The sequence below is a fragment of the Pezoporus wallicus genome, unplaced genomic scaffold (assembly GCF_028554395.1).
Source record: "Pezoporus wallicus isolate ANWC-B61680 ecotype Strahan unplaced genomic scaffold, APGP_CSIRO_Pwel_v1 scaffold_2584, whole genome shotgun sequence".
Classification (NCBI taxonomy): domain Eukaryota; kingdom Metazoa; phylum Chordata; class Aves; order Psittaciformes; family Psittacidae; genus Pezoporus; species Pezoporus wallicus.
In genome coordinates, this window is record NW_026642851.1 from 6051673 (window position 1) to 6078720 (window position 27048).

The 27048-nt window shown below is 39.1% G+C and overlaps 1 protein-coding gene across 2 annotated transcripts in view; it reads right to left on the minus strand.

Annotated features, from left to right (window-relative positions):
- Nucleotides 1-27048, minus strand: part of CUBN (cubilin) — a 142036-nt gene that overhangs the window by 26382 nt on the left and 88606 nt on the right. For both annotated transcript variants that reach the window (XM_057432738.1, XM_057432737.1), the window contains exons 38-55: nt 26157-26338; nt 24834-25023; nt 23900-24097; nt 23406-23552; nt 22334-22524; nt 21859-22042; nt 20398-20572; nt 19586-19764; nt 17660-17869; nt 17231-17371; nt 15074-15255; nt 13711-13882; nt 12655-12861; nt 9524-9673; nt 8577-8698; nt 6462-6687; nt 3944-4131; nt 1481-1637 (exon numbers count right to left, since the gene is read on the minus strand). In XM_057432738.1, the coding sequence (XP_057288721.1) occupies nt 1481-1637; nt 3944-4131; nt 6462-6687; nt 8577-8698; nt 9524-9673; nt 12655-12861; nt 13711-13882; nt 15074-15255; nt 17231-17371; nt 17660-17869; nt 19586-19764; nt 20398-20572; nt 21859-22042; nt 22334-22524; nt 23406-23552; nt 23900-24097; nt 24834-25023; nt 26157-26338 (3201 nt within the window). The remainder of the gene's footprint in view (nt 1-1480; nt 1638-3943; nt 4132-6461; nt 6688-8576; nt 8699-9523; nt 9674-12654; nt 12862-13710; nt 13883-15073; nt 15256-17230; nt 17372-17659; nt 17870-19585; nt 19765-20397; nt 20573-21858; nt 22043-22333; nt 22525-23405; nt 23553-23899; nt 24098-24833; nt 25024-26156; nt 26339-27048) is intronic.

Sequence of the window (27048 nt, forward strand, 5' to 3'; positions counted from 1 at the left end):
AAACAGAAATAAATAAGACACAGTTATAATTCAGGTGATAACATCATTTCAGTTTTGCAGTGAGAAAAACAATAATGTACACAAGGACCTCATCACTCCTTAAGAGGCTGGTCAAAAAAGAGAGTAATATATATCATGGTAGCAAAAGCAGGTCTTTTGCACACACAGAGCAGTGTTTTGGGGAAATGCAGGGCCTTCCTGTCTACAGCCTCACACAGTGTCTTGGATAAGACGAGGCCATAGCCCCTCATCCCACTGACCAGAAGGACACAGCACTGCTGTTCTTACAGGTTTGGAGCCTGCACACTTCAAAACACCTTAGTAACTTACAAATGCATCTGAATTGGATGGGAGGTTATTGGGGCACATCATCATTTTAGCCTTATTTGAAAATGCCCGTGTTAGCCCAAGTGGTACCATTCTTGCTTCATGCCCAACAGCTTGGAGGATGAAGTCTGCTGTAGAGCCATCTCTGTGTTGTTTGGCTAGAGGCAGAGGAAGGAAAGGTTTGCCACCTTAAATGTTTCAAGCACACACAGCTGTATGGCCTTGGGGTTTCTCTTTATTTTAAAATACAGGCTTAAAAGAGTGCAGTGCAGAGCGAAATGCTGCTATAAGATTAGGAGCAGACATATGAAACCTGTCTTTGTCTCCACGAAGAGGTTATTAGTTGTTACTGACAACATTAGCGGAGACATTATAAAAACAAAAGCAGTTTCAGTTCAGAATTCTGTATACTTCAATAATGTCTTCTTCTAAGCACCTGATTTCTCTCTGTTTTAATCTGAATCCAGTGAAGGGAAAGTGGTTTCATTTGGCAGCATCCTACAAAAATCCCAAACAGTTTATGGCAATTGAGCACTACCTCCTAAACTTCTGGTGGGTTTGACTGTCATAAAGCACATGCCATGGTTAAAGAATCAGAGAGGCCCACCCAAAAAAAGCCACTTGGGCTACATTTAATGCAAATACAACAAGGCAAAGCAAAACAAAGGCCAGAGGAGGTGGTGAGGAGTCATTTCTTCTCCTGAGAGCAGTTTTTGTGATGTGCATGGGCTACCCCATACACAGGAGAAATTATCGCGGTTTCAGCATGTTCCTTGTAAAGAAGAAGAAGAAAAAAAATCTAAAGGAGGAGCAGATCCTTTTCCTTTTTAGGAAGATTATAGCTTTAGCTTCCAAGCAGTTCAACTACAGGGAAGAGAATTCTTAAAATTTAAAGCCTTTTAATTTCTTTTCAGTGCGCTGAAGAGGCAAAGGTGTCTATGAATAACTGCAAAGTTATAGCTGCATAGAGGGGCTTTGGCAGGTCAAACACAAGCACACTGCAGCTCCATTGCATTTGGTAAGGAAACTCTTGGTTTCAAAAACTGGCAGAGGCTTCAATGCCTTGTTGGACTGAGGTCTGAATTGCTGCACACAGATCAAACTAATCCAGAATGGACTAATAAAGCAGACATCTGACTTTAATATTACTTACTGCTTGTGAAAGATGCAGAGAAACCTGGCCCCGGAGCATCCTGAGACTGAAATACTGTAGTTATCACATTGTTTGGAGCAACAACAGGATCCGGAGCTGAACTTCCACATCCTGCGGTTAACAAAGCTGCTTTTTCTTCAGAATTTCCTCTCCACACCTGACAAACCCAGATGGAAATGGATTAGTGCTTTCAAAGCCCATGTAGTTTGTGGGAATCCACCAGGAACTGCATATGCAATTGTTCTTTCCGTAGACTTTCAATAGATTCATCTCATACTGAATCTTAGAGATTTAAATTGGAGCTAGTCACTCTGCATTTACTCTGCAATCAGGGGAGACAAAGGAGAGTTTTCCAAGAAGTGAATCACAATGCATAACAGATTGCCGGGGATTTCTGAAGGTCATCTGGAGGTCATGTGCTTGAATCACTGCTGATAGCAGAGTCAACATAGATCGCGTCCAGAGAACCAGAGAAAAACATTTTATGCACATTATTATCTACCCCCATTTTGTCTCCGCTCACTTATCTCCATACATGCTATGAATGAACACCCATGTATACAATGAATTATTAAACGCAATCCTTGTATTATTTATAAGTCAATAAAAACCAAAGCTGTCATGCTAGGGTAATATAGAGGCTCAAACTAGAAGATCTGGATCCTTAATATCTAGTCTCGCTAATCAAAACTTATTCCCATTTTTGTTATGTTGCATTTAGTTGTTCTTGAATGACAAGTATCAAATAATATAGAGGCTTAACAAAATAATTCACAAAAAAATACAATAACGAAAAATACTTTTTTTTCTTTAATTTAATATTACTTCAACTGAACCAATAGTCCATTGAAGTTCAATCAAACCATGCATTCAAGAAGCACATGCAAGTTTAGGTAGGTATTAAAATGAAACCCTCTTTAGGTAATTACTTGTATGTGTACTGGAGGCTCACAGTTTAAGCACCGGATTTCAACACATATAAAATGAAACATAGGCATGAATGCTTGATGTTTCTAAGTGATTAAATAATTTCCTGAATCAGGATGTTTATTGCCAAACATTTTAAATGTCTGTTTTAACAAAAAAGAAAAAAATATTTAGTCTAATAATAAATTCATTTTTCATCAATGTTTTTGAACAGTTTTTTACTGGTAATGTATATTAAAACCAAATAATGTTTGTTTTTTAAAATAATGTGTTCAAAAGAAGTCTAGTGGAACTAGAACAACCACGTGAAATTGTGATAGCCTTAAGAAACATTCTAGAAAGGGTTAGCCAAGGGTTATTTTGTAAGTGCAGGCATATGAATCACCTCATTCATCAGGCCAGGTGTTTGAGGCAATGGATGCTCAAAGGATTAATATAAACAGTCTATGGCCTGGCCAAGTTTTTGCAAAGTCACTATTGATTTTGGATTCCTCTTTTTTGGCTGCTCAGCTTGGAATGTGTGGAAGAAACTTACACATGTTCTGCACTTTTTCATATCCAGACACCTTCATACAGCTCAGATTGGGAATTCAGAAATGGAGGTGGACAAAACCAATATTTTCATATTTTTCCGCATGGAGAATATCTCCAGTTGACATAGTTTGACCATGTCATTTAGGACGGTTTAGAAATTTGAAATTAAAGCACCTTTACTGGGTGGCATTAAGACTTTCATATTAGGGAAGTTTATTGTAACATATTACATCAATTAATCAGTGGAGCAGGCTATGAAAAAGCAAATCAAACAGTATTCTTTTCAACAGCCTTAAAAAATTAGTGTAACTGTGGTTTGTCAGTTAGTAGGTACAGATTAGATGTACAGCTGCTCAAGTCTTCCTACATGTTGTCAAATTATGTTTGCCCTTTATTTCAAGTGGGAGTTGTACTGCTGTGGAGAAAATGAGCACAAAATCACTGAACATATGCCAAATGCCTGAGAAAAAAATGACACTGAAAAATTCAAAGCATGTCTATTCCATTGTATTGCTTTGAAAACAAGTGCCTCTTGACAACCTATGAAAGATAAGAACGCTATCTTTGTTTTTTGAACAAAAAAAAAAAAAAAAGAAGATTAGTGCAACTTGGACAGTTTGTACACTTATAAAGAAGTTTTGTAGAACTGTAGAGTGAAATTCCTGGGTTTTTTACTCACTGGAATAACTGAAGGGTCTTCTCTTCACACTATATTTTTTTATTATATCTTGTTTCTGAAGTCATACGTAATTTTTTCATATTTTTAATTTTTGGAGCAGTATGTAAGGTGATGAGACACTGCTGGAGGTGGAACTTCAAGAACTGATAAAAATTTAAAGTATATACAAGCCAGTTCACAAGGCAAACAGAAAATTGATGGTATTTTTATCAGTTTATGTTTTGTGCCTTGGCAATCCTAACCATGATAATTGCAAAAGAGGATTCTGGAATTATGCCTTCTTAAAGCACTGCTCTGCTGATCTAATGCCAAGATCATTTTACCTTCACATAGCTGCTCTGGCAGCTCCCATTGCTGTCTGGAATCTGGAAGTTGTTGTGGAAGTTCACCTCCAAGTGTTTGCTTTCATGCGTAATGATGGTCCATGTGCATCTGGTGTTCATGGGGAAGTTTTGAGGCCAATGAGGAGACTTGATCATACCATTATCTGAATGAATGATTCCACCACATCCTGGAAAAAATAGCAATAGGTGGAGGTGGGAGAAATGTTCAAATATTTCCTGTTGGCATCAGCTTGGAATGGCTGTTTGCTTCTGTGGCTGCAGGAGTGAGAGGGGAAAGCCCCAGCACCCAATCAAACTGCATTTGCCCTCTTTTAATTAATTTTCCCTCTCCTTGCCAGTTCATACCCTTTTGTTTTGGTCCATCTATATACTCCTGAGAGTCAGAAGTGAGTACTCCTTAGAAAGAGAGAGAGAGTAAGGGTCAGAAATACATTAACGAGGAGCTTCTCCCAGTATTGTGCAGGTTCCTTTCCACACCCCACAGCATGCACATCCTAACTGAAAGCATTCAGAAATGCACCCTAGGGAAATAAAAAAGCTTCCATCTACTGCAGAATCCTTTTTAGTCTCACTCTGAAACATGCAAATATTGCAGTTCCATATGTGAATCTACTCAAGCTACAACCATTTACCATGGGTGAAATGGTGACTTCTCCTCCAGCCCAGGCAGCCCTGTGGATTTCAATGGAATTATGGAGAGGGTTGAAAAACATGCTTTTAAAATTGTTAACAGATTCATTTATAAGGGGGCAATAGCTGGTTACAGCTCTGTGGCACCTCATGTTCTTATACATAATATGTTTAGTTACTTTGAAGCATACTTGCAAAAATCATGCCAAGAATAATTTACTAGGTCTATGCATAGAGTACTAGCAACCCATTGTTATTTCAGAGATGATGTAGTAAAAGGACGAGTAAAGAGCAAAAAAAGGTTTATAACATTCTTTTTTTTTTTTTTTTTTGCCTCTTAACTAAAAAAATATATTAGCTCTAAAAGAAAGATTATTTTTCATTCTTCTATGTTAGAGATACCAGTTGTGTTTAGAAAGATATAAGGCCATGTTTTGGTCACACATGCAGAATGTAAACCCAGAGATTCTCAGGGGACAAATGACAAGAAAGCTGAGGAAGGGAAGCCAGGTATATAAAGAAAGAAATCTTTTCACAGAGAATGATGCCTATGCACGCTGCATGTGTACACTAATGTCTACTGCGTCACTGAAGAGTGGCCCTCCTTGTACTTGAAATCTCAGTGACAAAAGGGGACAGTGCCAAAACCTGCTTAAGTGTCAGTGTATATTCATGCAACCACAGACTACTGATATATTTAAGAAAGACACTCCATCAGCTGACTGTGAGAATACTGCTAGCTCATTGACTGATGGAAACGCGATCAACATCAGCCAGGTTTGCAGGTGGAAGTGACAATAGGGAACACATTGCCAGCTCCTTACTGAGATAGGAAGGCAAATTTTGTCCTGCCACCAGCCAGCACACCTACTCTTGCCTTTAGTCACCTCCTGCATGACAATAAGTGAGCTAGCTTTTCCTTTTCGTGTTTGTTTTTTTTTTGTTTTTTTGTTTTTAATCCAGAGAGATAGTAATTCCAACAGAAGGAAGGTAGCTTTTCAAAATATACCGATTCAATCCTGCATGTGTACTGCCTTCAAAAGTGTACCAACATCTCCACCAAAGTGGAATAGCTCTAGGCTGTTGTCACATGTGCTGTTTGAGAAGTTCTGTCTGCCTCTCTGTCTTAAAACTGACCTCTTTGTAGTTTTAAGTGTTTAAACCAAATCAATCTGTGAAACAATTGTTATTCAAGAAATGAAATGTCTCATAGTCACTGACAATAGATACGATACCACTGCTGGGAGGATAATGGGAATGGTATCAATTTACAGGCATCAAGAAACAGCCAGTGGGAGGCTTAAAAAGTACAAAATCAGTCCAAATTTGATTTAGTTGTGTGAAATCAGACAACACTGGTTTAATACTTGACTTTTTTAGTGCTGGCTTCTCTCAGGAATGCTGAAGATATTGGCATGTATTTCTTTTGTTCTTTAACACAAACTTAATTAAAAAGGAGGAATACTATTTCATTGAGAAAGCCCTGAGGAAAAAGACTTGACAAGAAGCTCAACAGGCCCCAGCATGTGTGCTTGCAGCCCAGAAAGCCAACCATGTGCTGGGCTGCATCACCAGCAGTGTGGCCAGCAGGTCGATGGAGGTGATTCTCTACTGTGCTCTCGTGAGACCTCACTTTCAGTACTGCATTCAGCTCAGGCCCCCAACACGAGAGGGATGTGGACCTGTTGGAGCAAGTCCAGATGATAAGGAGGCTGGAGAACCTCTCAATGAAGAGAGGCTGAGAGAGTTGGTATTGTTCAGCCTGGAGAAGAGAAGGCTCTGGGGAGACCTTAGAGCAGCCTTCTAGTGCTATATATTCATGATGTACTGCGAGGTTAGACCTGACAAAATCACTACTTTTTCTTACCTAGAGATTCTGCTGTCCATGTTGCATAAAAGCCACCTCCTTGAATTGAGCGATCAGAGTTAAAGATGACAACTAGCTTGCTGGAACCAGACCGAATAGTCCCGGGGGATGAGTTTCCACAATACTTTCCTATGACAGGAGACCCAGGAGATCCACCATTCAGGATAGTAACAGAGTCCCACTTACAAAGTGAATGATTTTCAATGTGGAAGGCTGTGAAAGTGAGCTGCAACACACAAAAGCAACATTCAGGAGCTAACACTAACCACACCAGTGTGGGGGTTAAAACAATTCCAGCCAGATCTTGTAGCCATCCTAGCACAATGATTTCTGGGTATGCTCGGAAATCTGACCCTCACTTCACATTGATGCTTTCCTGCAAGTATTGCTTGGTGTCTTGCCACTATAAGTAACAGCAGCTACTTAGCATGAAACCAGAAATGTAAGAGAAATGCACAGGTTCAAACCTGGCGTTACTGAGACTTCACCATACGTTTGAAGCTAAGTATGTGCTTCAAAACGGTCTTGAATATGCACAGATGTTGAGCCACTTTCCTGCTCTCAAGGCTTCTGGTCATGAAATCTGAAGTTGCAGATTCAAGTATGAGTAGCTACGTAAGCATAAAGCCTTGGATTTTTTCTTCCTATTATTTTGAATCAGAATACTCCAACAGTTGCTGAAAATAATGATAATTTCAATTAAATCTGATAGAAAGAGTTGCATGTTTCATTCCTATGGGCCTTGATGCATCCCACAAATAGGCTAGTCTATGCGGGCAGCTTCTGACCCTATCTCCCTCTAACACTGATGCTGCTTGTCCTTGGAGTAATATGCACATAGGTGGTATTTCCTGTTCAAAGATTTATTTTGCTGATCCAGTAGCCTCCTGGATTTGTTGATGTTGAAATATTGATGTACAATAATGACTGCTTGGCCTTCTTGCAAGAAAGTATTTTTTTTACCAGTTCCAGCATAGGGATCTTTGTGGAAAAGTTTAGGAAATATGTACTACTTCTTCCTGTGTGTATTCATTTCCAAAAGAACTCTGCCTGAGGCAAAAAACAAATATAAATTTAGCTCAAATGGTTTAAGTTTGGAACCTTACCAGCAACAGAAACTGCCAGCTTATACTGGAAAAGGTTTGTCTGCCTTCACTGAGGGGCTGCTATTCAGTCCTTTTAAAGCAGAAATCTACTTACATGTGATTCTGATTAAGATTAGTTCTGCTTTAAACAAATCTGTGGCTTAAATAGAAATTTTGTGTTCTACTAAAATAATACTGTATTCTCTGAAAAAAAGTACCTAAGCAATGGTCAGATTACCATGCAGAAAAATTAGGACTATAGGTTTGCATTTCTAAGAAATACCTTTGTTGTTGTGAATAAAGAAAACATGATAGGGAAATTAGTGAAAGACATTACATATGAAAATCTGCAACTTTTACGGAATTGCTTTTCAGATATTTTTCTGACCTGAACCACAAACATCACTGATTGGACCTGTTCTCCAAAGGATCCATCAAATAATTAATTGAATGAAGTTTAATACTGCTTGGTTATAAAGCAGTGGACCAATTTAAGCACAAATTGGTCTCTTGACAGTTTGGCTCAAGAAAAGAGCACCTCAGGCAGCCTGTTAATAGTTATTGGGAAATAAGAGGAGCATCTTATTGATTTAATTTGTTCCAGCAATCATATAATCTTCCAGACTAGCCATTAAGGCATGAAAATAACTTTCTAGTGCCTTGTAACTTTTCTGCAGAAATGGAAAGATTTCAGCTTCATGTTAATTCACATGGTAGTGAGACTATCCATGCATATCTAATAACATGAGTTATTTTAGTTTCCTAAACATAGAAAGTAGTTGTTTAAGGGAAAAGTTGGTGCTATGTTTTGAGGTCAAGTTAGACCAGGATCCTTCTCCTGTTCAAAAAGCACAATTTAGTTTGGTTGTATTATCTTTGTTTTCCCCTCTTTCTTAGGTAAGGCCAATGGGGAGATATTTAATTCCTCCACATTTCTGATTTTCCAAATTGTCTCAAACGTGTGTCAAGACTCAGAGGGTGCTTCTTACACTGGCAGCTGTAGACCCAACCATGACGCTGTGTTACTCACAGTGATGGTTTCACCTTCAGGGGCTTCCAACAACCAGGAACAGCGATTCAGATTGCTGTAAGGCTCTGGGTAGTTAGGACTTGAGATAACTCCACTTTCACCTGACTGTATACCACCACAGGCTGAAGAAAAAAAAGTAACATTTCAGTACAGTTTAGGAACTGAACACTGTAATCGAATAAGTGGAAGATTATTCAGCTTGCAAGGATGAACAATTTATCTGGGAAAATCCAAGTTTTAAAATCTTTGTCACTGAATAGTGAGTAAACAGATCCAATGACCTTGAAACTTTGTATTTATTCTGATACTTAATATAGCTCTGCAAAACCTTTGCCCCCTGACACAACTGCCTCTTCCACCTTATCTCCAATTTATTTATCTCAGACTCCTAAGCAAACTAGTGCCACTCTTGGACCAACACAATCAAATCAAAAACTTGCTGATGTGTCTAGATAAGCACCAAGGCTAAATTCAGCTGTGACAGGAAGAACAGCTGTTCTGGAATGTAAATGGCAAAGTGGTGTAATTTGCACGGATACAGCTTTAAATGGATTTCAAAATGAGCGCAAAGGTTCAAGCAGAAGAATGCATTTCAGCCATGCTAGCACTCTGGAGGCCTATTTGAAGTAAGTCAGACTTGGCTGGTGTTACCTGTTACATCCCTATTGCCAGGAGCAACCAGCTGTTCTAAGTGTTGCACTGCATTGCAAAAAACTCAAACTCAGTTCAGGGAATGGGAACAGTAATGCAGAAAATAAACCCGAAAGTTCAGTTGCTATTATATGTTTACTTTAGATGGATATATATAGGGGCAGGCACTGTGTAACTTTTGAGGAACTCTTTGAGAGTTGAGCCCATAGTGTGTATTTTCAGTATCACCATATAGATGGCAACATTCCCCGGAAGTGCCTCAGTCAGCAAAGGCCACAGCCTATCATGCCATTCACCTTCAAATGTGTAATGGGCCAAGAATCCTTTATCTTCTTTGTTTTCATCGCTTATAAAGTGTACCCAGATCTGGGGGGCAGCTATGACTAGTGGCACAGATGGTGCAGCCTGACCGCAAAGTCTGGCTATTAGTTCTCCATCAGCATCCCCTGTGTAAAGAAAGAAAACAAAAATACACTTTTTGAATCCTAAAGGAGCTACAATAACATAGACAGGGAATAGACAGGGAAAACATGCATTTAATTTTGGTTTGACAAAAGAAGTACAGGCAAAAGAATATATCACGCTTAATAACAGATTATTTGTTACGGGTATAGGTAGAGCACTGCAATTCATTGCTGGGATCTAAATCTCGTCAAGGAAATTCTCTCTAAAGCTGTAGTAATGATCTTTTTAGTATCTTAGGCTTCTTTCCCTTTACTGCCACCCTGCACATTTTCATTTTATATAACCCATCAGACCCAAAACCAGAGAAAATGCCCCAGACTTGCAGACATTTTCAGGCAGAACAGTGGGAAGAAATGCCCTAAGACCTGATGTCATGGAAGCTCATTAAGCCTATGTGGTTTTGACATCCTCATTAAAATCAATAGGGATTTTAAGTTTCTACCATATAGGCATGTTACAGGGATTCACACCCATGAACAAGCTGTCATTACTGTATTAATAGTGGGCGTCTCTTTTACCATATCGCCAGCATTTGCTCAAATCATTGAAACCTAAAAGGAAAGCACAACGCAGACCGCTACACATCTGTGATACTGTATGTTTGCTCAAGTTGGTGTAATGCCTTATCTGTCACATTGGTAGAAGTATCAGTTTCTCTTTATTACTGATATATTCTCAGGAGAAGGTAAATAATCTTAATAGCATTTCTCATGATATTCAGGCAATGCCATTCCTACATTTGTTTCTCTAATAAAAGCATACTGCTGGACTTTAAAGTTTCTGTTCAATAGCAACTCCTAGGTCCACACAGAGTGGCAGGCTGTTCTTGTGAAGAAGGCAGTAGAGCAAGAGGGAGAAACTTTGGGTGCTCTTGAAAGCCTTTTCACAGTTATTCCAGTTAACATGGCTGAGTAAATTCATCTTTCTGTCATATACAGTGTCACAGCCACTTCAGTGCCCTGAAGCACAGAGATAGATGGAGACATATAATAAAATTCTGTTAATGTAAATTACACAGAGAAATGCTAAAACCTGTCTTGTTAACATGCACTAAAAATGATAGTGAGCTGTACAAGCAGAAGACGCTCATGGTAAATTATGGTTTGGAATAGGAATAACTACTTTGAGCATTAGAATGTGGAGTGAACTTTTCTTTTTTGCACTTCTTGTGAGGGGATTGACTATGTGTCAGATGTGAAACAGGTCACTCAGTCTCTCCTGTGTGAAAAGTGACACCAGTCACTGCTTTCATGAATGGCCAGATGGCCAGACATGGAGGCTTCTGATAAACAGAAAATGTAAATAAATAGTGGGATTGTGCTGTAAGATTGGGTTCAAACTGAAAGGCAGAATCAAGGGGCTTCCACAGAAGTCAAAAGTTAGAAGTACATTTCACTGCAGCAATATGCTCAGCTGTACTACCATTTACAGACTACATGCACATGCCTGATAATTTAATAAATCCTTACCCAAAGGAATTTGAAATATTTGTCTATCCAGATTAGATATTTCTCAGTGAATACACACAATTCTGCCTTTTTTTTTTTTTTTGTCCAGTACCATGAAGTGTGTTGCATGGGTAACTCAAAAAAATTTTACACATCTCAGCTTCCTTTGGGGTCTCCTAGTTAACTTACCATTGAATTGGACCATTCCCCAAATTCACACCTGTTTTGATGAGAGACTTAAACAGCACCTGCCTGAGTTTAGTGATATTTTGTACTGTTTGCATCTCAGCGCTCATCACTTGTCAGCATACACAGATGAATTAGAGCATTTTGCCTTTGACATGAGACTGATTGTGAAACTGAAGGTCTGTTATTATGGCCAAAATGAACATTACTCTTTAGATAAAAAAACTGTGTAGACCAAAAGACAACTATATTTTTATCTCTTTCTTTTGACTGTATTGCCTGGAGGCCTGAGGTTCACAATAAAGTGAGAGCAGTGAGAACTGAAGAATAATAGAACAGATATATTTTATTATTTCTTTATCTGAGTTATCTTTCTATCATTTCCCAGTTCCAGCACTTATGTGGCAGGGAGCTGGTAAGTTACGCAGCCATGCATGGTTTGGCTGTGCACAGGACAAACCAATGCTGTACAACCAAAAGCTCTCATTCAATGAATGCAAAGAAAGATGTAACAGATTCCTGCTCTCAACTCACCCACCACCTTTCAGAAACAATTTCCTGGCAAATTAGAACTTGCTCTCTCTGGGACTCACAGATACAGCCTCTCAGCAAAGACAACAGCTGGAGCTTTCATACTGCACTTGGCATTAGCTGAGTGACTTTCATCTGACATTTCCAGTTGCTGGTTCCTGTGGATAGCTAAAGATGCTCAAATATGCAGAGATATTACTGGTGCATTAATCCTGTGATTGTTTTCCTTTCAAATGCTGTAGTTGGTGTTTTGTGATGCAGTCTTATAGGAAATAGAGATCTGCTTTTGAAGAAGCATCTTTTTGAGTACAAAAATAGGGTATGAAGTGAGTATGCAGCCCAGAGGCTATGAATAATTAAATTTACTCCACTCCTGCTGTCTCTAGAGATATTTCAGAAGCAGGGAGAGGATGGGCTGTGGACCAAATAAATTATTTGATGACTCCAACTTCTGACTGCCGTCTTTTAATGGAGATGAAGTGAAATTCACATTGTCCCTTGTAAAGAGAGAATCAGGTGTGTACTGCAACCACGAAAATAATTTATCCCCCCAAGGTACCTATCCAGTTTTCCATTTTCTGCCCTGAAAGAAAGGGTGACCAAATCCATGCATCTGGTACTGAAATCCCACTCCTGGTCTTGGAGGCAACATGGAATGAATGCATGTGAACACCCTCTCAAATGAACAGATCCTACAACAATCACTCTCTGCAAACATATATGAACAAGATTTGGCACAGAGTTGCACATGCAGAATCTTGACGGGCTTTACCCATTCTCCTGGTAAATGTACAAACCTATTCGTAACTCCAGGTAGTCGTACTGGCAGTCCTGGTGATGTTCCAAGTGAAAATCTTCAAAATACACATATATGGATGAATTATAGTGGGAAGGGTTTTCAATGGTCCATTCACAGTTCAGTTTACTTGTGTAATTTTTGACGCCATCATAACCAGGAGAAGAGAAATTCCCACCTGCATATCCCATCAGGGTTCCACCACAAACTGCAGAAACAAAATAGAATTTATTTAAAACTAGTGATAATTCTTGTAAGAGGAGAAATCTTGCCCCTGTTTACTCAGAGGCTTGCTCATGTCAGCAAGCGAATGTGCTGATTAGATCAAAAGTTCTTCCATTTTTCTTCTATAATTTATTGACATGTACAAGAGAATTCTTGCCTAGTGTCCTGAAATTTATTGACAAGTTTTTAAAGACTTGTAAATCAAAGAACAACAATTATATACGGTACCAAATAAAATGTTTCAGCAGCACTATCAATACAAGAAGTATATTTAACATTCTCATACAATCCCACTGCAGCTCCAGTTCAGTATTGCCCCTACCCATTACCTAATTCTAGACTCAAAAGGAGATTCTTCTGGAACATACTCTCAAGCACAGTGCACTTGTGCTATAATAGGGTGCTCTTGGGGGAGTTGGAACACTCGTTCTACATTAGGATGCTTGGGGAGAAATTGGAAAATCAAGTTTAAAAGCGTTAATAGTAAGGCTCTGTCAGCTGCCTCCTCTCTGGAGGCTGAGCTTGCAAAAGTAGGTTAGCTGCAATCTTTCACAAGCTACAGTAAGTTAATTACCCTCCTGAGTAATATGGAAGCACTTGAATTATTCAATTTGTCTATGGCACTATGCTTTTTGGATCTTTTAATGGAATAAGGCCACTTTATTACTCAAGACTAAGTACAAAACAATAAATCAGTAGTAATGTAAGAGAGGAAAAAAAGGTATCAGAGATTTTTTTTTATCTGTTTAGATTATTTTTTGACATGTACCAGTACTTTAGGTGTGAAATGAATCGCCAAAGATCAGTTACTTAATTTAAAAACATACATTACCTGCATTTTCACTAGATGTGTATGACACACTGAAGCCTCTGGTTGCATGGGACATATCCGTCACCAAAATTACTTTCATTGTGTTTCCAGAGGATTTCACCTCAGTGCCTGGATTTACTTCTCCACACAACTTGGCCAGCCGGGGAGAGTTCTGTCTGAGGCCATTGTAAACCTGTTGAGTCAAAATAAACTCTTATGAGACCAAAGTACAGTCTTATAAGCATCTCTTGTGTCAATTAACAGTGTTTCACATCTTTAATACAAGGTTCATTGACATATCTCACAGTAGGCTAGTTCCCAAACCTACTCAAAACCTTGGAACAAAACTCCATTGCTTGGAGTGGATGAGGATCTGAAGTAAAACTTAAAAATATCTTGCTTATTTTGGTGAAACCCAAACATACTCCCTCTCTCCTTCTCTTTTCTTGGGAAAAAAAAAAAATTAAACAGTTTTATTGGGAAAAAAATACTGTATTTTAGCTTGATATTTAGACCTTCAGCCACTTAATAATGCCAGCTACTGATCATATTCATTCAAATGATCATCTTTGTATTCTTGTTAAAGCCAACATCAACTTTATAAAAAACTTCCAACATATTGAGTGCTGGTGAGCATTTTTTATTAATTCAAGCATTTCACTTTTTGATGGTCCAGAGGTATTTTTCTCAGTTTCTTTCATACAGCTTTTAGCCTAGGAGTTAATTTCCTTCTTTCTACTATGATCTCAGCAGTGCGAGCTAGGCAGAAATGATGTTCCCCACTGAGATTTGGAATATATTAGTGTTGAAGACACAAAAGCTAGCAAGATAGATCTTCCTTTAAGAGATCATTACTTCATTAATCAATGCAAAGCCAGCTCTGCATGGTCTGTCTACAGCATCTGTGAAGGAAAACAAGGCAAACATCATCTATGAATCTCAAGGGAGGGCTACTTCACCCTGTCATACATGTACATGGCCTAGCTTCTGACCATACCAAAGCCAATTCCCATGTTTGCACTGCTAATCTGAAAAAGTGGGAAACTTAACTGCATCTCCCATTCCTCAGTTTCACAGAGGAAACATATTTTTGAGGCTTTTGTACCATTGACCATGTCCAGTTCTGTGTGCCAGGTTTGATTTCTTTTTTTTCACTAAATAAACAAAAATTTAAAATAACCATGATAAAGCAACCCATATCTATCTTTTTGGAAATAAGGGGTGATAAAGAGGTAGAATTTTCCACCTGTTTTCCCCAGATTAAATAATAATTTGTCTTAAAACCACACATCGACTATAAATGACATTTCAGCTCTATTAGATCCATTAAGGCTCCATAAAGGGATTAGGAAGAGCATTTTCTGCCTTCACGCCTGATACTCACAGCCACATAATCTGATGAGCACCTCCAGTGTTCTTCAGTTTTCATGTCATTAAAGGTTAGAGTCACACGTCGGCCTTCTCCCACTGTGATTCTCCATTCACACACTCGATTATGTGGGTATAGGTTGGGATAGTTGGGTGAAGTAAATGTCCCAACAGGGGCAGTAAAATCCCCACCACATTCTGAAATACCCAAATATTGGGACACTTAGAATGAAGCATTGCTAATAGAGTTACAGCAAAAAACCCACAACACATTAATGATGCAAGAAAAAGAGATGCTGAGAGGATGGTTTTACGTGCCTATCTTGTCCATGTTTGCCTGAACAGCTAAGTTACTGCCAGCTTTTATCATTCAGCCATAAATTAACCATAGAACTTCTGTTAGTCTGATTATTAATGTTCTCTCAAGGGCTCGTGCCAGGCTTCAGAAGCTGGCCCTCGCCCTCGCCTCCATCTTCGTGAGGCTGTGGGGAGCCTAGGGGGAGGGAAAGAAGGGGGGGAGTGAGTGAACAAGTTACCTGACTGGTTTTAAACCACGACACCCACAAGCCTTGCTGTCAAATGATATAAACCTCTCACTGTGGCAGGAATGAGAATTTCTGCCTTTCAGATGACTAGGCAGAGATACACAGAATGAGCAGGGTCTTAGACTGGGTAATGATGAAGGATGTGTTTTTCCTCTGCTGGTTGATAGAGGTAGAGAAAAAGGAAAAAGCTTTCAAGGATTTTAAGCAACACTTTTTCAGTATAGTTGTATGTGTTTTTTTTGGTTTTGGTTTTGTTTTGTTGGGGTTTTTTTGTTTGTTTTATTTTTCATTTTTGAGGGTTTTTTTCCTCCTACTTTTGTATGAATATCCAATTATTGCTCTAAGAAAAGATCACTAAATGCCTTGGGAATACAGTGCATTTTTTTTTTTTTTTTTTGGTGAGCCTAATGGTATAATTTTATCAGCCCACATATGGTTTCCTTTTATAATGAAGATGTAGTTTAATGGAACGCAGTGGGAAATTTAGTCTTTTAGTCTTACAGACTCCTGCAAAATATTCTCATCTGTGTATCGACCTGCATTAATTTTTTGCTAATACAGTTTCTCTTCCATGATTGCTAATACAGTTTCTCTTCCATGATTGCTAATACAGTTTCTCTTCCATGATTGCTAATACAGTTTCTCTTCTATTGATCTTCTATTGGGAGCGGAATAACATTCTTTTGGCATTTGTTTCCCTGCTCTGTTACTTTATTGAGGAAGCAAACACCAAGAATAAGGAAGCTTCAGCTGAGCTTTTAAATGAGCTGTAAGGAGCTAAGAGGGGCTGGCAGGAGATTTTTCAAGACCATCACTGCAATGAATTTCTTTAAAAGTAGCCATATTGTGGCAGGACAAGCATTGCATAAACACTAAAGAGTGTGAAAGAGAAGTGTGAAACAGGAATAAGTCCATGTCCTTAGTCCTGATTTGAGCAGCTCTCTGAAGTCATTGCACTCAGGGCAAGAGGCAATAGCCCCAGATTAAAACACATGAAATTCCATCTGAACATATGAAAACACTTGCCACTGTGAGGGTTGTTGAACACTGAAATAGGTTGTTCAGAGAGGTTTTAGAGTCTCTATCCATGGAGACATTCAAAACCCAACTTGCCACAGTTCTGGGACACTTCCTCTATCTGTCCCTGCTTGAGCAGGGGGGTGGAGTTCCCTTCCAATCTCAGTGTCTCTGCAGTTCTGTAATTCTGCTTAAAATCTACTGGTTAAACCTTATTTTTAGGGGGATTTAAGAATACTACTCACCTCAAAGAGACAGAATATCATCAAGGAAAACTACAGGGTTTCTCTACCTTCCTCCTCATCAAGAAGGATGTGGGGAGGGATGGTAGGACATCTCTGGACTGATTGCTGGAGAGAAAAGGTGTGGAAGAGCATGCTTTTTGTGTGAGACCTACCACTGACAACAACATCAATTATAGTGGGAGGCTGCTCGCTTCTCAGCATTTCAGCTCAGCTAAGTAGTGATCAGAGAGCTCCATACATATCCCAGAATTTAAATTTAAGAGCAAATACCACTCCAAGAAAAAGTGATCTACAATATATGCCATATTAGTGCAATTATGGTGTATGTTGCTTCCTGAAAGTAACTTGCAACCTTACAAAGCCAACCTTCAGTACTGGAATCAAAGCGCAGTCTGAATCCTCGGGCATTGACTGATCCATCAGTGACAAACTTGATATAAGCAAAAGTGTCAGAGGTGTCCACAGCATCAGGAAGAGTATTACCACAGTACCTGCCCAACAAATTTCCTGCAAAAATCACATATAGAAAGACAATTTTATATTAACATGTTATATTTATATAGAGGGATCACTTTTCTATTAAGCCAGACAGGCAGGAGTAAAATCAAGTTATTGCTGGGAAACAGAAGGGGTTTGTTTGCCTCATTTTTCTTCAGCAAGCAAGGCAGTCAGAAGCAAATACTGTACATTGAAAAGGCTTACTTTGTACTCAAAGGGAAATGTTTTCAGGAACTCTGGTGAGGTTTTGCAGTAGTACTATGAAAGGAAAGACAAACACTGAAATAATTCTCTCACCAGAAGCATTGTATTCTCGGATCTCCACAAAGTCATTTGTGCAGTTGGAAGAGTGTTGAATATCTAGGTCTTCTAGTCTGATGGTAAGATAGTGGCCCCTGGGACCCTGCAGAAACCATTCACACAGCAGGTTGTCTTGATAATGAAGCTCAGGATACCCTATGCTTTCAATGATGCCGGTTTGTCCTATCACAGTCCCGCCACAGGGAGCTGCAAAAGGAAGAACATTGTTTGGCTGACTGAAGGACCTCAGAAGGATTATTTTCCTCTAAACAAGACTTAAAACTAAAGCACAATGGACTCATTTTCTACCTGTGGTAATAAACCAGGAATTGTGTTCCAGTTAAAAGTCTTCTATATTTTCCTTCTAAATCAACCAGTCCTAGTTCAGATATTTTTTTTTTTCCCTGCACAGCCCTTACTATTGGAAGCATCCCTTCCTCTCTGTCATATCTATTATTAATTTGAAAACTTACAGATTTCAAGGTCTATATCTAATCTCTACCCATGTTCATGTTTACCAGAAAATCTTGGAAAGAGGTATCAGATAATTACAAAGAAATTTGGTTTGCTAAATGTGAATCTAAGTCTTTTACGACTGACAAAAGTTGGTTGCTGGTTTGAGTCCCCAGCTATGGTTCAGATGCCTCTTTCATGTAGCCCCTTCCTGTTCACATTCCACTGTGTGCAGTGCTTGGTAAGTGATCACTGCAAGATTCAGGAAGCAGCTATTTTATTTTAATTTTCTCTCGGAAAACTCATTTCTCTGTGGTACCTACAAACATAAGTTCACAATACTAAGGCTTACATCAAATAATATGCCCAGGTGGAATCTAGTGGATTTTACAGTGCATTCTGTGTGTCTACTAGTTACAATCTTTTTGTGGCACAGTTGTGTTCATGCTGTCTGCGGAGTGATTTGTGATTTGTTCCAAGATGACTGGCATACAGCTGAGATACAGTAAATGTGTTATGGATAAATATAAACTGTGGCTATGGCTTTGTATACTAATACTGTTCTCATGCAAATTGCTTAAGTTTTCACATTCAGAAATATAATAGTACACTATTTTGGCTTAAGTGCTTGAGATCTAACACAATCAGCAAAAAACTTTGTAAAGCAATACAGCCCACTACTTTGCCTTTGAGAAATTAAGTCCTTGAATTTCCTATATGAGTGATACGAACATAACAGCTGCTATTCTTTGAAGATTATTAACATTATCAAAATAAAAAGGTAGCATATTTCTGAATCTGATCAAAGACAACATTATTTCATTTTAAAGCTTTGCTAGTGCTTTCTAATCCTGGTTTGTTTCGTTTTGGTTTCGTTTTTTTTCAGTTTGAGAGCAAATAATTTTCCTTTCCCAGAAAGTTATTTCTTTTCCCAGCTGGCAAATAATGGTTCTCACCGTTCATTTCTTTTTCAGCCCACTGTTGTGTTGCCCCATTTGTCTAGCAACATTGTTATTTACATTTACATAGAGAAGCTCCTGATTTGTTCTTCTCCTACCAGCTCTCAGCTAATCTTTGCATTCCCCTTCAGGATCCTGCTCATGAAAGTGACACTAAGTTTACATGCTGAAAATCAAACCATGTTACATTACTTCATCCATGTTGGCTTTTTTTTGTACTGCCCCTTTGATAATTGCCATTGACAAGAGGTTATTCAGTTGTTGTTTCCACTGCTGCAGACCTATGAGCACTTTCCTATTTCTATTTCTCTAATTTTCACCTGTTCCTAGGTGCACAACACGCTGATGCTAACCCATATGATGATTCTGATGACTTAGCTCTAACACTAACTGAAAGAGGCATGTATCTGTCAGTCTACCTTATAGGCATGATTTAAGCCCTATTACAAAAGCCTAACACTTCAGACCAAAATCTCCTCTAAAATCAGAAATTGATAAATGCAAGCATTACCAATGGAGTATTTGGCAGTGAATCCCACATGTGTGGCACTGTTGTCAGACCTGAACCTCAGGTACATTACAGCTCCTGAGGATCTCTGTAAGCCTGGCATCAAATCTCCACAGAGCCTGGCAATGACGGGGGCAGTGGAGTCAGCACCATTACGTAGTTCTAGGTAACTGGAACTGCAGCTGGAAGAGGAGAGATTTTCGGTTCAATGTATGGCGGTAATAGTTTGAAATCATCTCAGTATGTGCATAAAGCTAGGAAGCTGTAGTGATTTAGATCACTTTCCATTCAGCGTGACCAGGACAGAATCAAGAAGTTCATAATCCATGTTAGTTATGTAATGTTTGAATCAAAAGAAATGCTAGAAGGATGAAGAAAGATGATTGATTCCAAGCCCAATCTATGATCAGATCAGATCTGACAGAAGCAAGTCCTGGGGAGGGTTATGAACAGCACTGTTAAGAGTAATTGTGACCATCATTAAACTACTGGTTTGGGCAGCATTCAAATTCAGCAGATATTCCCTATTAAATCTCAGTGATGACTATTGAATTAAGGAACAGATATAAGACACATGAAGGGAATTAAAATCCAAACATGGGGTCTTACTTAGGTGGGCATATAAAGACCCAAAGTATCTGCAAAGTCCTAAGAATGTATGCCAGTGGCCTGATAGATTCAGTGATCTCTCTCAAAAATTTCCTAACCACTTTTGATTGTAAATCTGGAAGTGCACTCTGGGGGAAATTAGAGAAATTAAAAGGGAAAGAATGGATTCTCTGAAGAAACACAGGCAAAATAATGTGGATGTATACTTCGGTGAAGGTTCGATGTAAAACTGATCTTCAAACTGCAGCTCTACTGCATGTCCATTAGGAGCACTTATGGTCCAGACACAGTCAGCATGTGGAGGATAATTGCTTGGATAGTTGGGGGAGGATGTATATCCACTGGGGTTGAAATCATTGATATAAATATTCCCTCCACAAGCTGGGAAAGAAAAGATCACCAATAAAAAGCACATGTTAAGGAAATGTGGGAGGCATCAACTACATGAGTTATCTCTATATTCCAACATAGTTTCTTTCTGGTGTCATATAGTTATATCAAAACCAAATGCATTTGACTGCTTACTATAGGAAAACATTTTAATACAGTAGAATACTATATTCCTGTGCTCCAGCTTACCTAGCCCTCCTCATTTTCAAACGTTCAGGGCCCCAGATTCAACACCTGTTAGTTCTTCCTTGGATTGCTTCTAAACCAAGCAGGAAACATATTTCTTGCCTTGTTCCTACCCCAATTCCCAAGAGCCAGAAAGCCTGCAAGTCAAGCCCATCAATACTTCTGTGAATCATTTCCCACTTCTGCTTTCCAAAACCTGAAATCTCTGTTTGAGACAATAACGAATGCGTGAGGAATGCCAGTCAGAGCAAACATGAGGATTTCTTCAGGTCCTTTATCCCACAGAAATACCTTTATTTTGACCAGAACCTTTCTGTCAAGACCCCCCACTGTGTTCTAGCAATACTGGGTTCTAGCAATACAGGGTTTTAGTCCAGATTCATAAATCGAAGTGGTAGAAATGCTATTGTATGGCTTCACTTATTCCCTTCATGAATCCCTGACAGTAATGCTAAGACTGGTTCTTTGTTGGAAAAGTTGGCAGAAAACAAGCATTTAAGGATTTGAGTAGATTGACAGGTGGCCTCAGTTGTGTTTAACAGGAGATCTCCTAGTGTCCCAAGCAGCATGTGTCATGAGTACAGTGGAATAACTGCAAACCCTGATTTATTGCTAGAACCTGAGTCTCCATCTTTTTCATTCTTTCAAAAATGTTAGCTCTGGCAGGGAATGTTATTTTCTCAGCTGAGAGTACAACTTGTGAGAACTGTTGCCACCTTTCTAGACGCACTAGCCTAAATCATTCCTGGCATCATTTAGCACTTGCACTGTGTACTGTATGTTCAAAATAATATTCTTGTTGTCAGGTATGTGTTTTGTTTTATTTTTCTTTCATGTATGAATTTTGAACATCTCTTCCTAACTATAGCTACTACTCCCCTGCTAAAGGGTTTCCCATAAGTTTGGGGGGGTTTTAACTTTAATATCCCCAGGTCATCTAGAGCTATCTTTCTCTCTTTAGAAGGAAACAGGACAATCTTGCAGACATCTGATTTTACCAGAGTTGAGACTTACAACAAGAGCCTCCTCTAAGAGGACAAGCTCCAAGCTGTATCTATTGAGCAGCAGGATTTTTTATTTCCTAGACTTACCTAGACTTTTAGCCTCATATTTCAGTTTGAATCCTTGACCCTCATTGCTGCTGTCAGAAACGAAGTGAACAAAGAGCTGATTGTCTGTGGTATACATGGTAGAGATGGGGCTGCTTCCACAAAACCGCCCATTCCCTCTTCCAGACACCAAAGGTGGGGCAGCATTATCTAACCCATTCCTCAGCTAGAAGAAGAGAAATCACTAATGTTACTCAGGCAAACAGCCGTGGAATGTAAACTTTGAGCACATACCATCTTACAGCTTCCAGCCAGGGTGTGTGTATGTGGACAATAACCTACTGATTATTTAAGGCACAGCAATATAAAAGAGAGAGAGAGAGAAATAATATCTGTGGTATTTCTCTTTGGTATTCCCACCACCTGACAACCTGGGCTGCCTTTCTGACAGTGAAATCTACAAGATTCAGTGGCTTTAATAGCTTTGAGGATTTGGTGAGCTAGCCAATAACCTCACCTCTACATAATCTCCAAGGCTGCAGGAGGTATCTTCACTCTTAACCTGGAAAGGCTGTTCGAAATGGACGGCAATAGTAAATCCAGAGGTTACCTCTACATGCCAGGAACAATTCAGATTAGGAGCATAGTCTTGAGGGTAGTTGGGGGATGTTATCACACCCCTGCCTGTATGTAAATAGCCTCCGCAACCTTAGAAAAATGAGTTGAAGCAAAGAAAAAAATATTAGCACCAACTATTCCCATATTTATTTAAAGAAAAACCCTGTCTCCTAAAAGGAAGATGTAAATGGGTAAAAGCAAATGCTGAAGCAAGTGTATGAAGAGTAGAGGGGCACACAGCAATGCACACAATGAATGATTTCCCAAACATAATCTAGTAGCTTGCAAGATGACACACACCAAACATCCTGACAAGTGAGACTGAGTTCTCAGAGACTTAACAGATGAGTGAGCAGGCAGCTATGCCAAGGACCTCCCATGGTATGAGCATATTGTTATACTATTGAGTACATTGCTTCTATCCACGGACCAAACTTCTGTCACCTACACAGGCTGCAAGTCAGAAAAACTTCCCTTGGCTACCTATTGTAACCCTAGCACCTTCCTTGGAGCCTCAGCCCATTCAGGAATCTGTTATCATCCCTGGGTGCATGTGGGAGGAGTGCCACTGAAATTGCTGACATTCCTGCTGGAACTTACATAGCTTTCTGCATTTCTCCCTGTTTTGCGTCTGTGCTTTGAGTCATTCATTTCTCTCTTTTAGCTGGGCATTATTTCACCCTTCAGCTCAGCTGTTATAAACTTACACGTACACTTTTCCTACTTCTGAAAAGTGACCGGCCTGGTTGAATCATGCTTTGTTGTATTACATTCCTGGTAAAATAGCAAATTTTACCTTTGCAAAGTCAGACATTTATCATGCATATTCATGAAATGTGAATAATTGGTCCATGCGATTAATCAAATAGACTGTAGACAGCTGTTAAAAATGCCAAAGTCTTTTCTTTCCTTACCCCATTGTTAGCAGCATGGCAGACATTTATCTGGGGGATAAGAAAAACAAATCTTACTTTTCTGATAAGAGGCATTAAATCCAGCTCCAGTAACACTTGCATCTGATGTGAAGTGGATGAACATTGCCTCTCCAGATGATCTTATTGGCCCAGGAGGTTCTCGTCCACACAGAGTAGCCAGCACTGGAGAAAGACTGGTGTCGCCTGAGATCAAAAGAACACATTAGTGTTAAAATCAAATCAGTTCACATCTGCCTATTGGTTGCTGTGACACACACTTTCAAGTAGGTGTTTTTCAAAATCTTTAACTTCTTCCAGACTGAGAAATGTTTGTATAGACCGTAGATCACCATGTATTTTGCTAGACTTGGCTAGACCTTGCTACTTTATTTTAACTAGAAAATGTCACAGCACAGAAGAAGGATACTGATTTAGAGCATGTTGTCACTGCTATCTAGATTGCTTAAGCTCAAGGGATATGAAAATTACAGGTATTGGGACCTTGGGTATCTATCACGTGTAGATGGGGCAGGGCAAGATCAGCTACTGACCATCTCGGATAATAAGTTTGTCATAGTTGCATGAGCTGTGAGATTCTATGTCGAGGGCCAGGATGCTGAACTCTACGGTGGATGCAGGAGCTCTGATAAGCCACACACAGTCAGCAGAATTTCTATAATTCATGGGCCAGCCCGGTGAGAAGAGGAATGAAGGTGTCTCTTCAGCTGTTACAGCCCCTCCGCATGCACCTGTCACATACAAGAAGACAAAAATGAAAGCATCTTCTTTTTAAAATGAACACTCCCTCATATCATATAAGATGACAGTCCTATAATTAATCACAATGGGGGCACAGTGAGGATGTGTCTGTAGTCACAGGAATGCGTTTCTTCAACTTCAGTTTGGACTGGGAATACAAAACCTGAAAATCCTGAGCTATAAGGATGTTCCTGTGCTACCTGGCGCAGCAATGATGTGACCTATTTTACCAGTAGGAATATCTAGCAAAAGACCAAAGAGCATCTAACACAGTTTAACGCAGATTGCATATCAGAAAGGAATGGTGCCCATATAACCAATTATACACCTAGTCTAGTGAAAGGTCTCTTGCCCATAGTCCCTTGCAAGCCAAACCGTTCAATGATTCTATACCACAATGGCCAGTGATTTAAGAATGGTATTGCAGGAGGGATACTTCTTCATGAAAGCGTATAAACTGTTTAGCTTTCATGAAATACCTGTGTAAAGAAAAAAGCCTTTTTAGCAACATGCTTATTTTTAATCTCTGTAAAACAGTATATCTGAGAGTCTCTATACATTGTTTTTAAAAGCTATTAAGATGCTTAATTAAAATGTCAGTGAAAGCTTTCCCCTTCACCAAAAGAAAAGGGTTTTCTTTTGTGGGGATGTTGGTTTGGAGTTTAAGTAAAGCTCAGAATATCACTGGCTGTATCACTTTTAACACATAAACAACTGAAAACCCACCTCTAGCAATGGTGCGTGTAACAGCAGAAGCATCCGCTGCATACCAGTCCAGAAGAAAGCCTTTTCCAGCCACAGACGAATCTGACTGGAACTGGATTGTCATTGAACTGCCAGAGGATGCAAAAGAAGCAGGGTCCTCGCCACAGTATGTTGCAATAGGATAATAATGGATGGTGGGCCCATCATAAACCTGCAGAAAGGACAACAGTGCCATTCTTCACACAGGCAGATTTTAAACCAGCCCATACTCAGCAAGTTTCCAAGGAGAAAATTACTCTCCTTAAATGACTGAGGGATCATTCAACAAATTCCAGTTAGAGAGCAACGTCTCAGAACAAAAGGAACAAAATCTCCCTTTCCATTATATACTTTTTTTAATTGTGATGCTTTCAGAAGAGGCAGGATCTTAATGGAAGTCATCAAATTCAGCTCATTCCCCATTACAGAGCTGCTCTTTGGGGACATGGACTGGCATCCCACATTAAAGAAGTCCACTGATACAAACTTGTTCCTTGCTGAGGAAAAAGCAATACGATTTCCAGGGAAAAAAAAAAAAAGGGCATTGCTTTTGGTTTTTGGTTGTTTTTTGGTTTTGGTTTTTTTTTCCTTCCCCGATGAACACATATTTTAAATTTTATAAGTTTTTATAAGTTAAATATCAGCTGGTTAATAAAAAAAAAAAGAAAGAGAAGAAGGTATTTACCTTATTTAACTAGGCATTTATGTTTAGCTAAATTCAGAAACAACTTGTTCCCTCTATTGTTCCATTTTGGTTAGCACCACATGCACTGTATTTTTTAGCCTGGTAAAAAAAGCTAGACTGTATTACAGAAGGGTACAGAAAAAACAACCAAAGAGGTACTTTCCTATGGCAAACAGCAAATTACTGATGTAGAGATCAAAGAAGGTGCAAGTAAAGGATTGTTCCGTGTAGGATTTTAAAAGAAACTTATTTTTAAAGGCACTGAGATGTTATTATCACTGTTGTCCCCAACTGGATCAGCACAGAGCAAAGTTCAACCTGGCATCTGACCTGAAATTCTTTGATTTGAATATTCAGGATTGTACCATCATGGACTTAAGTTTCAAACTTACAGATTGGAAATATCAAATAAGCTTCAAATTTACAGATTGGAAATATCTGTTAGGGAGATAAAGGGCATGCGACCCTTCTATAGATAATAATTATTGAAAAGATGACACAGCAAAAGCAGTAAGCCACACCGGATCCTTGGAAATTCTTCCATTCCTCTCATAGGTTTCTCTAGCCATTATTTTTATTGAAGTTAATTGAAATAATGTAACTTCTCACAATGAAATCACCTTTAGCTTGTCATACTGGCATCTGCCGTGGTTTTCAATGTCCATCTGCCGGATGTGGCCATGGATAACTTGTGAAGCATTAACACTTATTCTCCACTGGTAATTAGAATTGTGAGGGTAACTTCTGGGCCACTGTGGTGAAGCTATTTGTCCACTGTTTCCCACAATGTCATTTTCATACACTGAAAAACAAGACAGAGACAACTAATGCTTCTAATTCACATGGATCAAAAGAAGAACCAGGGCCCAGCCTGGAATACATCTTCCATTTTGGCTGATCTGACTATTTATTTAGGATTAGACAGCACTGTGAGGCATAGAGTTGTGCCTCGGACAGTCCTAGGATGCATATCTAATTATTTTCTTGTTGTTAGCTTGTGGATATTTAGCTTCAGCAGTCTGCTCATGCAGCAAGTCAGACTGACTTCGCAATGATCCCTTGAAATTTTGTATCTATGAGCTGGCACTGTTTGCTTTTCTTCTAGCTCTGCTTCCTGATTGTTGGCATCTAGATCCAAACTGGAAAATACACTTGAAAGAAAATGGAGTTGCACTTCAAAAGCAAAATGAAACACTGGGAACTAAATGGGTTTTTTTCTTAATTCGTCAATTGTCTAAGAAATGGAAACATAAAAATCAAATACCATTCCTCACTCACAGGTAGCAAAGACATATGGTGGGATATTTTTAACTCTAACAGGCTACTGGTAAACTAGGGATGCCATAGAAGTTTTTAGTATATAGCTCTTTCTTGCATCTTCACAGCCCAATATTGCTGAAGGAAGAATCTGAAAACCAGGTGATAAACTGTTAGAAAGCAGACAATGAAATAGAGGACATTTTATATAATCCGTGAAACTTTCTGCGTTTGGAAAGGAAATACGATCAATCT